At 44.6% G+C, this 18,346-nt stretch overlaps 1 protein-coding gene across 1 annotated transcript in view; it reads right to left on the bottom strand.

Moving 5' to 3' along the window:
• LOC126188846 (uncharacterized) overlaps positions 1–18,055 on the bottom strand; it is a 183,749-nt gene extending 165,694 nt beyond the window's left edge. Inside the window, exons 1-2 of the mRNA XM_049930488.1 lie at positions 17,906–18,055; positions 341–520 (exon numbers count right to left, since the gene is read on the bottom strand). Coding sequence (XP_049786445.1) covers positions 341–520; positions 17,906–17,989 — 264 coding nt within the window. The 5' untranslated portion in view covers positions 17,990–18,055. The remainder of the gene's footprint in view (positions 1–340; positions 521–17,905) is intronic.
• Positions 18,056–18,346: the final 291 nt, after the last annotated feature.

The following is an 18,346-nucleotide window of genomic DNA, read 5'->3' as shown; positions in this document are numbered from 1 at the left end:
CAGTAGTTCATTAATACAGCAGCAGCAAAATTTTCACAAATCAGACTCAAGATTATCCATTAAAATAACCTTAATAGAACTTCTTCAGTAATAATTGATATTTTTATGCAGCTAACTGTAAAGAATAAGAGGGGTATTACTATTGATGGTCACAATAATAATAACCTGATAGATCAGTAGTACCATTCAGTAACACACAAGAGTATTTTATTTTGAGAGATTAAACAGATATGTTCTTGATAATTAATAGCAATAAAAATGACAGACTGAAATTGCAGCACATTAACTCCAGCACTTTCGAATGTTAGAATCATATTTTGAAGTTGAGTTTTTTCTTTACCTGAGTTTCTGCACTGACAATTCGAGCTATCTTGAAAGTTCCATCTAATCTGTTATCAATTGTAGGCAGTGCAAAAGCTGATATATTCTTGATGATTGGATCACTGACATTAGCTTTTGTAAGACCTCCAAGAATATGAGTAGTAGTATTACCTTCTGTGTGACCTGCATTAACAGCAAGCTGTAAAATAAAATAAATTTCAATAAAAGTGCCAGGCCTGGAACAAATTATATATACAATGTTTTGCTGAAAAGTAATGCCTCTGATTTTTTAATGTCGAAACTCTTAAAGCTTTTTAAATAAAACAGACTTTATTAACACTCTACATCCTTATTCTTTGTGTCTATGTATCTGTTTCTCAATGTAGTCACCCTGGTGATAAACACATTTCTCCAAATGAGACACCAGTTTGATTCTCTCACTGTAGAATGTTTGATTTTACTGATGGAGCCAGAACCTCACCTCTGCTTGCACCACTTGCTTACTATCAAAGTGAAGTCGTTGAAGGTATTCTCCAAGTTTTGGAAACAGAGGAAAGTCAGACAGGTCAAGTTGGGACTGTATGGAGGATGAACAATAACAATAAACCAAATGTGTCTTATTGTTGCATTTATCACAGGGCCCATGTATGGCCTGGCAATGTCACACTGAAGGAGAGGATGCTCCATGTGTGGACAAACTCTATGAATTAATGTTTCAGATTTCTCAATTACAGCACACTGTTTCTCATGCACCAACATAGGTACATTGCACACTGCCATGTTACACTGCACAATGTGGAGCCCTCTAGTGGCAGAGGATTGGATTTGTGTCAGTCAAGCAGGAAAGCTGACTGAGGTATATACATGACATGTAATACCTAAACCAATTTTGAGTGCAGGATAAAAATTCAGAGGCATTAATTTTCAACACGTCCTCACATTGTAACATGGCATGATCACAAATAAGAACTTTAATGTAACAGAATGTCCATATGGTTCTAAAAAATGCTTTCATCTTTCAAGCTATTGATGCATAACAAAACACAGAGGATACAGTAAAATCTTCTTCCAGAGTTCTTTGAGATTTTTCTCATTACTGTATTAACCTGCTAGGAACATGCAGAACCTCAGTTCCTCTACTTACCTCACTGTTTCCTTTGTTGCCAATAGTTGTCCTCTCTCTCTTTCTCTCTCATCCTTGATTTTTTCACCTACCTTAAAGACCCAAATTGGAAACCCTAGTTCTAAACAAGTTTTGATTTGTTGCTTCTGAGTATTTGATTTGTTTTTTAATTTTTTCCATAGTCCTGTGATCCATGCTATCTTTGTCTTTTTCCAGAAATTCAGAAATATTGGTTTTGTTAGCCTGACCTCATAGATTTGGTGGAAGTGTTCGAAAAGGGTAACATTACTTTGCCTGGATGTCTAATGATTTATGCATATTTCAGTGACTCATGTCATTGCTTCTCATTTTACAACTCTTTTGTTTGTGTTCAACAATTTGTCTTTATAGCATCTCTAGTCTAGCTAGCTTGCAGTTCTGTATTAAAGATTCACACACATAAAACATTCTGACCTTACAATTGTAGTATAATGTTTTAGTTTTGTTATTTCTAGAACTGCAATCCTTGAGGCAAACATTTTTAGTTGGATCATAAGCTCTTTGCATTTTATTAATTAGCAGTAAACCACTGATTTTGGAAGACGGCCAAGGTCCTGATGTTCAGGAAGCCGGGGAAAGACCACAGCCTCCCATAAAATTACCGACCCATCAGTCTTCTGAGCTTGCTCATGGTGTAATGTAAGAGGAAGCCTGTTAGGTTCCCCGCAGGACTCGGCGTCTCTCAGTTCCTGCAGTCGGCATTTGGGTGCTGGCACGACAACCTGCACTTCTTGGCATCGTTGCCGAATGCTTTGTGGTACCAGCTTAAAGGGTGAGCAGAGTGAGGAGGAGGTAGAGACTGCGACAGTGGGGGCGGCTTGTCTCCTTGATTTGTTCTGGTAACAGACCGGACAATGGAGAGGGTGAGCCGATGCTGCCAGAAGTAGACGAGATGACGGTGGAGTGAGCCCTGCCTCTGCCGGCTGAAGGTCGGTATACGGGCGCGGCTGCGCCGATGAACAGTGTGGAATGAACCGGCTGATGTACAGCGAATACAGCTGGTCAGCGATGCGTAGGCGAGAGCCGATGGACTCAAACGAGTGTGGTAACAGATGGATCTGTAGATCAGTAGGTAGTTTGGCAGACCACACAGCCCATAGCGTGGCGTCAGGCACGGTATGCTCGTTCACGAGCAATCAAAGGTGGCGCCATAGCTGTGAGGGGGTGTGTTCCTTCAGGTGCTCCTCATAGAGAATCTTGATTATTTACTCTCATGGCGAGCAGGCAAGTCGTTCCATTATAGTCTTCTTTGCAAACTCGTATTTTGGTGCAGGTGGCGGCGAAAGGAGCAGGTCACAAATCAAATCTGAGTGGTCGTAGAGGTGTGTGATGAGGCAGAGAAATTTTGAGTTGTCGTCAGACACATGATGTAACTCAAACAGATGCTCGACGAGCGCGAACCACAATGCCGGTTTGTCCTCGCATAAGGGCGGTAGCTTCGGCAGGCGGCCAGGAGAGGGTGACAACGGTGGCTTCGGTGTCTCCTGGGGTAGCAGGTGGACTGAGGTTAAGTCAGAGGCCGGCGCGGTAGGCCCGGATTTAAATCAGGCGAGCGAATCCATAGTAGCGGCAGCTGGCATAGTTGACTATGTGTCATGAAACCACGGCACGGCAGGCATGGACGGTACTGTGGAAATGGGCAGACGGACAGACATGAGGGGGGCCCAGAAACTGAACCGTGAGTGACGAGTGCTGGATGGAAATGACCCGCTTCCGGAACAGGGCGAGAGACCGGCACAGGAGACACAGGCGGTGCTGTGGGAGCGGGAGGCAGTTGAGCGACTGGAAATGGGGACCCCCTCAAGTGAGGGGGGGGGGGGGCGGTGCGGGGAGGGGTTGAGAACGCCACCCATGTGAAAACTATCTGATGCATAACGTGGCGAAACCAGCAGAGCTCTACCCAAAACAAAGCTCCCACAGGGAGAGTGCCGTCATATGGGAGCCAAGAGAAGATCAAGACATATTAATATTACCTGCAGACAATGGCAACGCAACGATGTTCCTATCCCAACAGGATTATGCTGAGAAGATGTGGGGCCTACTTGGTGGCAGCGCATACCGCAAGACTGACACCGATCCTACCAAGAGGGTCGAGAGGAAGACTCTGGTGCTTCTCAAGGATTCCAGCTTCCCTGACGAGATTACCAAGAAGCTATGCCCGAGGCCTGCTGTTCCTCCTAGACTTTACGGACTGCCGAAGGTGCACAAGGAATCGATTCCGTTACGTCCCATTGTCAGCAATATTGGTGCCCCAGCGCACCTTCTCGCCAAACACCTCAAACAACTGCTTAGCCCTTACGTTGGGAGATGTACACAGCATATCCGTAACTCCGTGGATTTCCTGGGACCTTGCGCTTAAGGAATCTGACATACTGGTGAGCTTCGACGTGATATCTCTATTCACTAAAGTTCCATTACAAGAATCCTTGGGACTTACCAGCCAAAAATTTGACGAAGAGACCAACATTTTCAGACATGTTCTGACATCAACTTACTTCTTATTTGACGGTGCATACTAAGAGCAGACAGAAGGAGTAGCCACGGGGAGTCCACTCTCACCTGTTGTCGCAAATATGTACATGGAACATTTCGAGGAGGAAGCTCTTGAATCAGCACATCTAAAATCCACCTGTTTCTTTAGATATGTGGATGATACCTTCCTTATCTGGCCACATGGAAGAGATAAACTGGCAGACTTCCTCACACATCTCAACTCCAGACACGAGAATATTAAGTTCACCATGGAGATCGAAACTGATGGGATGCTCCCTTTCCTAGATGTTTTGATTAGAAGACGAGCTGACGGCACTTTGGGCCACAGCGTGTATAGGAAGAAGACGCACACCGATTTGTACCTACATGCGGATAGCTGCCACCACCCGGCAGAAAAGAATGGCGTGCTCAAAACTCTTGTACACAGAGCTCACACCATCTCCGACAGGGACAGTCTCCAACAAGAATTAGACCATCTGTAGACCGTGTTTCGGAGGAACGGTTGCAAGGAAGGGCAAATTCGGAAGGCTCTATATCCCACACCTGCAGCACCGGCGGAAACTTGAGGAACCTCAGGAGGAGGCGGCCTTGGCTATTATTCCGTTTTGTGGGGCCTCATCCAGAAAAATTGGACGCATTTTACGTAAACACCTGGTGAAAATTGTCTTCCGCCTCCAAGCAAAACCAAGAGCCTTCTTGGTAGTGTCAAGGTCAACCTTTGTCTAAGTAAATCAGGGGTTTATCATATACCTTGCCAATGCGGTAGTGTATACATAGGGTAAATCATTTGTACCATTGAGGATCGATGCTGAGAACATCAACGGCACACTAGACTGCAACAGCCCAGTAAGTCGGCAATCGCAGAGCATTGCCTGTCGGAACTCCACAGCATGGATTATGACCACACAGACTTCCAAATACTGGGACTGTGTCATCAAAGGAGCCATAGAGATCAGAGTAAAGGAGCCACAACTAAATCGTGACAGCGGTTATATCCTTAGCAAGGCGTGGGACCCCGCGATAGCCCGGATTGAGAAGAAAAAGGATATTTACCAGAGTCTACCGACTTCAGGGGAGGAGGGAAGAATAACGACAGCGGTGCCGGCAGACCCTCCTGAACGAGAAGATCTAGGACGCAGCGCCCAGACGGCGGCAGAACGGACGCTGTACCTGGACCGCACCGACTCATAGGAAGCGCCTGAGGGAGGAGCGGGAGGGGGATTGTCCTATGTGTACATGGCGCCGGGTCCGTCCCTCCCTCCCTACCTAATAAATCATCCCAAGTGCGAGATGGCGGACGCCGCTAGCACTTCTCCTGCCGTTACCCGCAGCAAGACCGCAACACACGAGGCGCGAGGATCGACTGCACCCGCCGAAACTCGCGCCCCGCCCGCTACCGAAGGCAAGGGAGCGGCTGGCGACGTTCGACCGCTTGGCGCGAAAGCGCAAAAGCAGCTCGAGTCGCGCCGGCTAATCACCGAACTATTCGGAGCGGACATCTCACCCACCAAAAACAGCGGCACTAAACATCCCAGTACATTCCCCTGTAACTGGACAGACATGCACCATTGCCCCACCGACGCCGCAACCTCAAGAGGTCGAGGCAGCGGCGGCGGAAGCGGACCCAGAAAACCAGCCCTGGCAAGTGGAGGGCCCTAGACGCAAACCAAGAAAAACGACACAGACAACCGAGCAACCAAGCTCGCTAGGCAACCGAAAGGCGCTGTTGCTGATGCCAACTGGCACATCTCAGGCTAGCAACAACAACAAGAAACAAAACACAAACACGGCTGTGGCGAATAACAACAAAGCACACAAAGCCACAGCTGTGCCCACACAACACAAGACTTGTTTCTCCCCTGTCGTTACACAAAACTATGGGAAGCTTAGTGCCCTTAACACTGCATTCGCGGAAAGGCACGTTAACAGCACATTACACGCAAAGTACTCGGGGGATAGGTTCTTACTGTACGTTGCCACAGACAATGAATACAAAGATATTCTGACCTTCCTCAAAGATCGGAAGCTCGAACACTATACGTACAGAACGCTGTACGAGAGAACCCAGCAGTACGTGATCAAGGGAGTGGATCCCAGTACCCCCAACGAGACAGTACAGGCGGCGCTCTGTTATCTGGAATTCGACAGCAAAAGTGTCTCCCGGATGACGGGGTTCCGCATACACGCACCGCTACCACACTACATGGTTGAGTTAGCCGACAAGGCTGATTCCCGCACCATCCTGCAGATAAAGAGGTTTCTGCGGATGGACGTACGTGTAGAACACTACGAACCACCCATAGTCCCCCAACAATGTAACAACTGCCAGCGATTCGGCCACTCGGCCCTTCGTTGTGGCCTGGCAACTCGTTGCCGCGAATGTGCTGGCAATCACAGACCCATCACCTGTACACAAACACAGCCAAACCAACGACGCTGTGCCAACTGCAGTGGGCCCCATGCGGCCAATTTCAGGCAGTGCAGTGTATACAAACAGGCGCTGAAGCGTAAGCAAGACAAGCACAGGGTACAGCACGACATCCCACTTCCAAGGCCAGCACCGAACCTAGTAAGGAACGGCGTAACGTTTGCCACGGTTGCACGCCCTGGCGGAACGACACAGGCCGCGGAACCTCAGCGCCCTTCACAAACACGCGAAACAACCGCTGCAATAGCTACGCATCAGCCACAGACAACACCAGAAAATCAACAAGCACCGGTGCCAACACCTATGCCCCCAAACAACACGACCCCACTCCCGGAAGTCACGTGCTGCGAAGAAACGTACACTATACAGGAAAACGCACCCACACAAAAAACCCCAGAACCCCAAGCCCAGAGGAAGTATAGACGTACATGTAAGCACAGAGCGGGGAACACCAAATCACCACAACAGGCCACCCAATGACAGCAGACCAATAACACACAGGTAAACAGTCAACAAGACATCGAGACTGCAACCCACACCACCATCCCCCTCACCACAGAAGTAACACAGGCGCCACAACCTCTGCCACAAAACATAAACACAAATGCCACTCCTCACAACACACCAATACCCGCACAAGCGGCCGCTAACTCTACAACAGCACCTCAGGGTGCCACATCCAACTCCAACACATCACCTGGGGGAATATTGGAAACACTATTCCCTCGACACACGACCGTTCAAATCCTTACCAAGGTGCTGACGGCCGCCACTACACTCATCACCCAGCTCATGAGCGCCGAACCCGGCAATACCGGGCTGTCATACACACTGCCATCACGACACTTTTTCACTCTCTTACATGAATAACATACCACACCCGGCCCGTAACGCAAATATGCACATACTATCACAGATCCTGTTCTGGAATGCAGACTCGATCTACAACATAAGGACAGAATTTGTCGCGCTCATGGATCGCAAGGGAATCCTTGTCGCACTACTGAGCGAGACTAAGCTTAAACCGCACAAACAAACTTTCCTGGCTACTGCGCCTATCGTACCGACCGACCGGGCGACGCCGTGGCAGGTGGAACTGCAATCGTCATACACAAAGACATTGAGCACACAAACATAGAGCTCCCTGAACTGGAAAAAATCGAGGCTGCGGCCGTCAGAGTCAATTTCAACGGAGCCTACACTACACTGATATCGGTATACAACAGTCAACACGCGATATCAGCACGCTACTCAACATCTCACCGTGAGTAATAGTCGCTGGAGATCTGAACGCAAAACACCCAAAATGAAATTCACGCATACGAAATCCCGACGGCAAAAAACTATACGAACATTCACTAGGCAGAAACTACATTACACTAGCACCGACTGAACCGACGCACATTCCCTATCAGAGGGGACACAGGCCAGACGTGTTAGACATGGCCCTCATCAAGGGCATTACATCGACACTCAACATTGCCGTTGAAAACGATCTGCCCTCAAACCACCAACCTGTAATACTATACATTGAGGAAACACTGCAGCACATGGAACAACGCAGGATGTTGAACTACGGGCGTGCGAATTGGACATTGTTCAAGGAAACGCTCGATAGTCACATCCCACCCATACACGAAATTAACGAAACAGCACAAATTGACGAGGCAGAAAAACCCTCACTAACGCAATCCAGGACGCAATGGCGGGCACCATACCTGATCGCACCTCACAACAACACAGTGCGGCCCTGCCCCAAAAAATCTTGGGCCTAATCTCAATGAAGAATCGCCTCGGGAGACAATGGCAGTGTACCAGGCGTCAGTACTTCAAACGGCACATTAACAGGCTACAGGGCATCATACACGACAAAATACAAACACATAGAACACAACAGTGGAACCAAAAACTCGAAGGGCTGGACACCGCGCGACCTAGCGTGTGGCAACTAGCCCGACACTTCACCAGGGAGAAAATGTACACCTCAACGCTCCAAGGGCCTCACGGACCTGCATACTCAGCGGAGGAGAAAGCAGAACTAATGGCTCGCACACTCGCAGCGTTATTCACACCGAACCTGGTACTATCAGATCCAGAAGGTTACATGCATTTTAGCCCGACCATCGCGCGACGACATTCGACATGCTAGTACAGCCGAAGTCTCCTGCGCTATAATGCATTCCGCTGCTAGGAAAGCCCCTGTCGTGATGGCATTCAAAACCGTGCCCTCCAGGAGTTCACGGATAAAGACACTGAACACCTAACACACATAACGAATGCCATACTAAAACACCAACACTTCCCCGCCTTTTGGAAGACGGCCAAGGTCCTGATGTTCAGGAAGCCGGGGAAAGACCACAGCCTCCCATAAAATTACCGACCCATCAGTCTTCTGAGCTCGCTCAGCAAGGTTGTTGAGAAGGTGATTCTCAAACGCATCACTAGGAACTGCATAACAAATGACATCCTGAGACCAGAGCAGTTCGTCTTCAGGAATCACCACTCCACAACATAACAACTCTTACGGGTCGTTGAACATATAACACATGGCTTCAACACAAACAAAGCAACAAGAGCGGTGTTTCTAGACATCGAAAAGGCTTTCGACCGTATATGGCACAACGGCCTCATTCGCAAACTCAGCGACGCGGGGTTCCCCGACGGGCTGGTGCGTCTCATACACTCATACCTGACAGACATGAGTTTCAACACTGACGTGCAGGGAAAACAATCAACACGACACGGTATACACGCGGGAGTACCTCAGGGAACCATCCTTGGGCCCCTATTGTTTAACCTCTACATAAACGATCTCCCAACCACACACAACACAAAGATGGCAATCTACGCGGATGACGCAGCCAACCTCGCGCAAGATTGGGAACCATCAAACATTACGTCACGCTTACAGACCGCTCTCAGAGTGACCGAGCCTTGGTTAGAGAAATGGCGTGTTAGAGTAAACGTCGACAAGTGTGAAGCCGTTCTGTTCACTAGAAGACCGAAGCAACTGCGCAAACACCGATACTGCAGACCAATAACTCTACATGCACGCCCAATACGTTTCCGCGAGAAAGTCAAATACATCGGTGTCTGGCTGGACCGGAAATTACTCTGGGGGGACCACATACAACACGTGACCAACCGAGCAAGCGCGAGGCTCAAACAGCTCTACCCTAAGCTCAACAGGCGTAGCACACTGAACAGAAGGGTGACGAGGTCCATGTACATGACACTTATTCGACCCCTGATGTTCGCAGCCCCTGCCTGGGGATACGCTGCGCCCACACGCCTGCGCCGTCTGCAGATCATACAAAACAAAGTACTCATAAGCAATGCTCCACGATACACACGCATCGCGGACCTCCACCGGGAACACCGACTTGACACTATCACAAAGGTAATCCACAAACTCACCACAAGACTATACAGAAACTCCAGACATTCGCAGAACCCGTTTATTCTGAATATGGGGAACTACGACCGCAACCATAGATGGAAACATAACAGACCAAAAGACATACTTGTAAGGAACTAACATCTATGGCCAAGTACACGCACACACAACGGTACAGGTGAGCCCCTGTTAAACAGCCACCATTACTGGATATCCAGTTGGAAGACATTTGCCGAATAAGTGGCACCACCCAGGGAAGCCGTACCGTACACTACATGCAGACAAGCTCCACTGCCCCCCCCCCCCCCCCCCCCACAGTGAGATGATCTATGGCCGATCTCCCACTAATATATAACGATCCTGATTGTTCCAGGAATGCAGCGGCTGCAGCAAACTCGGATACACCGCCATCGCCTGCCACAGTAATGCTGCATGATACCCATACTAACAAACCCTACCTTGCATGAACTATCGCAACTAGTAAGCCACTACTGCTCTTACTACCCATCACACTGTCGCAGAGGTTTTTTTCCCACGGCCCGATCCTTGGCACTTTTTTCCCTCTGCTCTTCTAATTGCTACCCTCATTCGCGTTTCGTCCACCATCTGTCACCTGATGGACCATGTTAATGGTCGCACGGATAATATCACAGCCCAGCATCCTGTGATCCACCTATTAGATAACTAACATGTTGACGGAGGTGACAGTAGAACTTTTGGTTTGGTCACCACGTTGGTGCGGGCGTGGAGGGGCCCCATCTCTATTAACACCGCCGGTCAGTACATCAGCGCACCTGATGATGGCAACGTGTTCTATTGCCGAAATATTGTGTCCTATGCACACTCATACCAGGCTGTTCACCCGAGATTTATTTCGTCAGTTCTGGGATAACTCATCTTTAAGAAAGAAAGTCGCCATTGTGCAAAAACGTGCTGTAAGAATAATATGTGGTGTTCATCCGTAATCTTCTTATAGACATCTGTTTAAGGAGTTGGGCATTCTGACTATTGCTTCACAATATATTTATTCTCTCATGAAGTTTCTTCTAAATAAGACACTCTTTGAGTTCAAAAGGAACAATGATGTACAAAATCACAATACCCGAAGGAAAAACAACATTCATCACTTCACATTAAGGTTGTCTTTAGCACAAAAAGGGGTACACAATGCCGCTACAAAATTTCTTGATCGAAACATGTAACTAACTATATACTTCATGAGCCACCTTAAAGCCTGTGGCAAAAGCTACTTCTGATACCACTTCCATTTCTCCCTTTCCTGTTCTATTTGCAAATGAAATACAGGAAGAATAAGTGTTGGTCAGCCTTCACACAGGCTCTTAAGTTATCCGATTTTCTTGCTCAATCATTTTACAAGAGGTATGTGGAAGTATTTAATACATGGTTTGAATTTCTTCGGCACAGACTATGAAATTTAACAATAAACATATGTTATGATCCACTACATCTATCTTGTAATGCCTACCACTGCAGTCTGATAAGCATTTCTACAAACCTCTTACACTTACTAAATGAATCCTTGTTGAAACACACCATTCTTCTTTGGGTCTTCTGTTTCATATACATAGTTCATATCTAGTAATGGCCCCAGACTGTCAAGCATATAAAGAAGTGCAACCTTCAGTGACTTATTCTGCCAATTAATGTGTAACTTGACTATTTATACACTCCTACACTCCTTAATGCTCTGCTTCATAACATTATTTATGTACATGATGGGGAATGAATCAACGAATGGATGGATGGATGGATGTGTAACAGTAAAACTGTACTGACAGTTTTACTGCCCTCAGCCCACTTTACTTACATTTATATACATTTGTATCCTACAAATCACTACAATGTGTGTCTCTAATGAATTTCACATTGGCAAGAACATACATCCATGAATACTGAAGCAGAATAAATGAAAATGAAAGGCAACATTAAGCCACTTCCATATTGTAGCTTAAAAAATTTAGATTATAAAAGTAAGTGTACAATGTGTCAATCGCTAAAACTTAGAAATGAGTCCCAGTATGCTCAGTTATATGTTGTGGTAGCACTCTATTCCCCATCCATGAATAAGGTTCCCGTTTTTACCTGAAGGACGTGCTTTCGAAGATATAAGGGCTGGCATGTTTCACACTCTAGAAATTTCTAGAGCATTCGACAGTATTCGAGAACATTCCAGAACATTTGAGAGTATTCGTGAACATTCCACGACATTCCAGAATTATCCACAATGGTCTTTGATGTTCTGGAATAGTCTGGAACATTTAGGAAGATTCTAGAATGTTCGGGAACATACCAGATCACTGTGGAACATTGTGGACCATTCGATGCCTTTTTGGTATATTCTGGAATCCTCCACTGGTGGGGTAAATAAAGAAAGACCCGTCGTGGGTTCGAACATCAGTTTCTTATCAGTGATGAAGGAAGCAGCCGAAAAATTACTGCAGTGAGTGCATAAAAACAAAAAGTGAAACGTGAGTAGTCAAAGTGATACAGTGACAATATAAACCGAAAATAACGTGTGAAACGTATGTGAAGTGTACTTAGTGTATGTGTTAATAAAATTTTGATTTATATTTTAGACAATGCCCAAACATAAAAGAGAAGCAGATCTTGTAGTTATGAAGTAAAACGGAGATAATAAAAGGAACAACGAAAAAACGAAACATACGAAGAGAGCGAAGCACGTGTGGCGTCTTCTGTCATCGTCCAGTGCCGTGACATGCGCGGGTGCTTGAAAGTAGTGCCTCGAAACTTCCCCGCTGAACAGCAGACACGCTATACACAAGCGACATTTGTTCTGTGAGTTACTCTTTGTGGTTTTCTGTTCCACGTTCTACTGTTCCACGCTCTACTCCTTGGCGAAAGCGTGAATCCAAGTGTGTTATATACGGAATAATTTACCGTACGAACTTTTCTCACGCCTTCGCACGAGTTATCGATTGCAGTGTATTATTGTGTTTCGCCCGCAGGGTTTCGTTAATAAACTGTTACATCAAGCCTACAAGCACACACAGATGTTAAACCGTCGATCGCGGTAATTCAAACCGGTACCGACACACGTTTAAATTCCCAACGAACGAGAATGAACACCGTGAGAAGCAGAGAAATCGAAGAACATCGAAACGAATGGACTGGAGAATCAAGAATTCCGACACAGTCTTATAATAAAAGACCGCGAACTGAAGCGAGCCATGAAAATATCACCCCACGAGAAATGCGGACGAGGACAACTGAATAGTACAACCTATCTTTCCAGTAAGACCCGACGAAAGAATATAACAAACACAAACACGTAGTAATCGGAAAATGGATAAGATCTGCCAATTTAGCAACGCGAACAAATTCAATAGAGAAACACCAGGATTCTGTTGCATAAATGGAAAAATTCGATTAACACCACTGGAAGCACTTCCGCATGAATTTTTACATAACATGATTGGGGAAACTCCTGAATCAAAACACTTTCTTCAAAATATAAAAGCGTACAATGCCTGCTTCCAAATGACGGCTTTCGGTGTCTTTTCGGTCAACACTAACAGAGATGAAATCGACCATGTTCTCTCCATCCAAGGATAAATCTATCACAACATGAAATCAATACTACCACTACCCAACGAACACCATAAATTTCTGCAAGCATATTTCATCAGAAACGAAGAAGCAGAAAATGATTAACGATGCACATATATCAGTTGACTGAGACGGGGAGTAGCCCGAGATGTGCAGAGGAGCCTACTCGAATATATATCAGCTGATTCACATATTCAAAACAGCATTAGACCGAATGATTTCTCATGACTATAAAGTTAAAATTCGAGCCGACAAAAGACTGCAAGGAGAACACAAACGTCGATGTAATGCACCTCAGATATACGAAGTCGCCATCGTAATTGTGGACAATGAAAACACAAGCCGTGACATAATTGTTCAACGAAGAGAAGAAGGACTACAACAAATTGCAGAGACACGCCGTACATATGATGCTCTCCAGTATTCATTACTATTTCTGCACGGAGAGGACGGATGTCATTTTAATATCAAACAAATCCAACTGAAACAGGCGTAGAGAAAAACAAAAAGTCACCTCCAAGGAGTTCTACGCTTGCCGTTTAATGATAATAGACAATGAAACACACGGTCGCATTCTCAAAACGCGTCGTTTATTCCAACAATTCGTGGTAGATTTGTATGCAAAAATAGAAGCGGAACGGATGCTGTCCGTAAGACTCAACCAGACTCCACCTTCAAGACCTCATCATAAATGACAGAAACATTTACGACATTGGAACAATGGTAATCTTACCGTTATCATACATAAGTCCGAGACATGCACGAATTCACTCAAGATGCCGTGAGGTGCATAAGAAAATATGGTCGACCTGACCTGACCTCTTCATAACATTCACATGCAAGTCGTCGTGGCCGGAATTCAAAGAACAACTAAGATACGGACAATTCCACATGCATCAACACCACATAACAGCCGAAGTTCCCAAAAAAACATATGAGATTTATTGAAGTCATAAGAAAAAATCGCATCCTTGGAACGGCTAGATGCTGGATGTACACAATCGAATGGCAAAAAACGAGAACTGCCTCACTCACAAAATCACATACGGCTGCACGACAGAATTCCTCGCGCAGTTACCAACAAAATCATACAAGCTGAATTTCCCAACCCACAATAAGATATGGAACTGTACGACATAGTCGCGAAAAAGATGATTCACGGATCATGTGGGCCATTAAACGACAGTTTATCAATACTTAGACAACACGCAAATCGGAGTTGATGGCTATCCCAAATACAGAAGATGAGCACCCAAAAACGGCGACTGCACAGCAGAAATACGAATAACGAGGCAGTGATGAACTGGAAATAGATAATCAATGGGTAGTACGATGTATCACATTACTTTCCAAAATATACCAAGCACACATAAACGTAGAATACTGCAATTCAGTGAAATCCATCAAAGGAAGTTGACATGACAGTATTTCAAACAGCCAAAGACAGTTAACAACAAAATAGAAACGACGAGATCCTCATCTGCCAAATGGGATGATACATCAACAGTAAAGAAGCAGCCTGCCGGATTTTCAGATTTGCCATACACGAATACGATCCAAGTGTGCAAACATCTAGCAGTACATTTGGAGAATGGAGAGGGAGTTTACTCCACAAAAGACACCGCCAGAAACATTGCAAGCGAACCACCTCAGAACACAAAATTAACAGCTTTTTACCAACTGTGCTAAAATGATCCATTCGCGAAAACATTGTCTACCTCCCTACCTATTATATGTAGAACACAACAAGAAAAATCTTTCAACGACGGAAACAAGGAATTCCAGTAGAAGATCATTCAGGAACCATGAAAACTAGCGCACTAGGCCGAGTATACACCGAACAATACAGACTGTTTCTATCTCCAGATGTTGCTACACGAAATATGGGAATCAAAAATTTTCACAGATCCCATGACTGTTGACGGTTACTTGTGACAGATATACAGCATGACAATGCTTAGGACTATTGGGAAACGACAACCACTGGGAATTATCACTGCAAGAAGCCTTACTGACAGCCTCAGCTGAACAAATGAGAGAATTATTCGCCCTAATTCTAACAGCATGTAACCCATCGAAACCAAAACAGCTATGGGACTTCTTCAAAGAGTGTACGAATTCGACAAGCTCATCCTGAGCTGACCAACGAATTCAACGACATCTTCAATGAAACATTCATTCACTTAGAAAACAAATGTTTAGCAACAAACAAACAGATCTTTAGTACAACTTGAGATGCAATCACCACGAAAAGATGCTATCAGTGTGATAAACTTCGAAATTAAAAAGGAAAAAAGTTGCAAAATCAACAAGCTACTTTAATACATTGCTCACAATAAACCACTCCTCAATGACAACCAAAAGGAAATTTACAATCTTTTCAAGAATTCTGTACTTGGACGCACCAGGCGGCACCGAAAAAATGTTTCCAATAAATCTATTACTGGCGGAAATACGTGCAAAACAACACGTCGCACGTGCGCTGGCATCATCCGGTATTGCAGCCACAGTTTCAGAAGGAGGGCGAAGTGCCCGTTCCGCCCTACAACTAGCGTTGAATACAGCCGAACAACAGTTCCCGGTATGTACAATTTCAAGATCAAGTGGACGGGGTGAACTTCTGAAGCAAGCTAAAATTATCTTCTGGGACGAATGCACAATGGCACATAAAAAAACGCTCAACGCCATGGACAGAACATTACAAGACTTGCGAGGAAGTTCTGAAGTGACGGGAGGAGAGTTAATCATACTCTCAGGAGACTTTCAGCAAACACTTCCAGTTATCCCCAAGACAATACCAGGAGACGAGATCAATTCATGCTTAAAAGAAGTCACATCTCTGGCCACGCTTTCAAATATTGGGACTAAGAAAAAGTATGAGAGCTGAACTATCGAAAGACGAAACAACAGCACATTTTGCTCAACTTTTACAGACAGCCGAAGACACATAGCCTATTGACAAGACGACAGGCCCATTAAACTCAACAGCGACTTCTGCAACATAGCCGCTGCTGAATAAGAGCTCGTCGGCCAAATTTATCCAAAAAATGTTCACAATTATACCAATACGGACTGGCTATTTTAAAGGGCAGTTTTGGCAACTAAAAGCTCCTGTCGACAATATCAGCTTTATTATTCAAAAGAAAATTCCAGGTGAAGAGAGAATATACAAATCGATCGACACGATGGCAAACGTTGAAGAAAGTGTTAACTTTCCTACAGAATTTGCAAACAGCAGGAATGCCATTACACCGCCTTAGACATAAAATTGTATCTCCGTTCATACTACTCGGAACTCTCAACTCACCAAAACTATGTAATGGAACAAGTACGAATATCAGACAGCTATCGAATAACATCATCGCAGCCGAACTTAAGACTGGAAAGTACAAACGACACACATTAATTATCCCCAGAATACCACTGATCTCTACTGAACTGCCATTCTAATTTAAAAGACTGCAATTTCCAATCAGATTAGTCTACAGTTTTACAGTTAAGGAAGCGCAAGGACAAACTTTAAATGTTGCGGCTTCAACCTCAGAGACTCCTGCTTCTCTCATGATCTACTACAAGTAGCTTGCTCTCGAGTAGAAAATTCGAAAAATTTCTACGTATGCGCCTCAGAAAACAAAATGAAAAATGTTGTTTATAAACAAGTGTTGTAAATAGCTAGAATAAGATTTCAATAAAAGAATTACTTTAACAAATGCTGTAAATAGTTGGAATACATTTTCAACATTTTTTTTGTTTTGTTTTACCTCTCATACTTTAAAGTTTCTCCTTTTATTCCATCTACCACACATTCTCATATCTCCTCCATGAGCGAAGCTGGGTACCCCAGCTAGTATAATTATAAGTAACAAAAAATAAAATAGAAAACTAGAAATATCTGTGGATTTTTACTACAAAAAAAATGATGAAATACGTTACTGAAATTTTTCGGTTTGAACCGAACTAAACCTCCACACACGTATAAATTTAAATTTGTTTAACCATCTTTCATCATTGTACATGCTAGTGATGTTGACACAGGTTGAAGAACGTAAATAATGCACCAAATTAATGACAGCAATACATGTTAGTTTACAATGATATGCCGCACAGGTGGTAAGTAAAGATAAAACCAAACCAATTTATAAACAAAGAGTCAAAGTGTAAGGTCTTCTTGTATGACTCACAGATTCTCAATTGACTAACTTTCGTTTTGTAAAGGCGATTTTGAACACCTTTTTGATAGTCTTTACTGAAACTGCGCGTGAAGGAAGTGAAGTAAAAGGTTTAGTGCCCAGGTGTAAATAATTATTTTGTTTTTCCCAAGTCGACGAACGGCATGTAAACTTTATTTTTTCGTTTTTACCTCGAACCAAATAATTAATAAAACATACATAAATCTTGAAACTTTAACTCCCTTTTCATTTTATTTTTCATCCACATCCAACGTTGTTTCCTACATATTTGCTAGTAACGTAAGAAAAAAATATTGTATATCGATTTCTGAAATTTTTGTACTTACTTCTGTCTGATTACAGACCCATGGGGGGTGTGCATTTACCGAAATGCATAAACAATATAACACCAAGAAGTAAACTAGTTTCATGGTCGGAAGATTGACAGCGGCAGCAGCGCAACTCCACAATCTCCTTCTGCTGTACTCACGACAACTAACGATACGAAAAAGGCGTCGCTATTATTATAGTGTGTCGTTGGCGGTGACGTTGCGATGGAGGGGGGGCTAGACAGTAGCTGAGCGGCTATTGGCTGTGCACCCACTTCTTATCATCTCATGCCTCGATAGCGTTGAAAGTATACGGCGTGCCTTGTAATTTTGTGTACGTAAAACGAAGCGCGAGATTATACCGAAGAAAATTATCCTGCTACGCTTGTAACAATTGCACAGCAGCAGGAAAGAAAATAAACAAGATGGTGATAGCATTCACAAGACAAGAAAAAAGGA

Source organism: Schistocerca cancellata, chromosome 5, assembly GCF_023864275.1.
Source record: "Schistocerca cancellata isolate TAMUIC-IGC-003103 chromosome 5, iqSchCanc2.1, whole genome shotgun sequence".
NCBI lineage: Eukaryota > Metazoa > Arthropoda > Insecta > Orthoptera > Acrididae > Schistocerca > Schistocerca cancellata.
The sequence above is the reverse complement of the archived record's forward strand: the minus strand, read 5'-3'. Positions and strand labels throughout refer to the sequence as shown.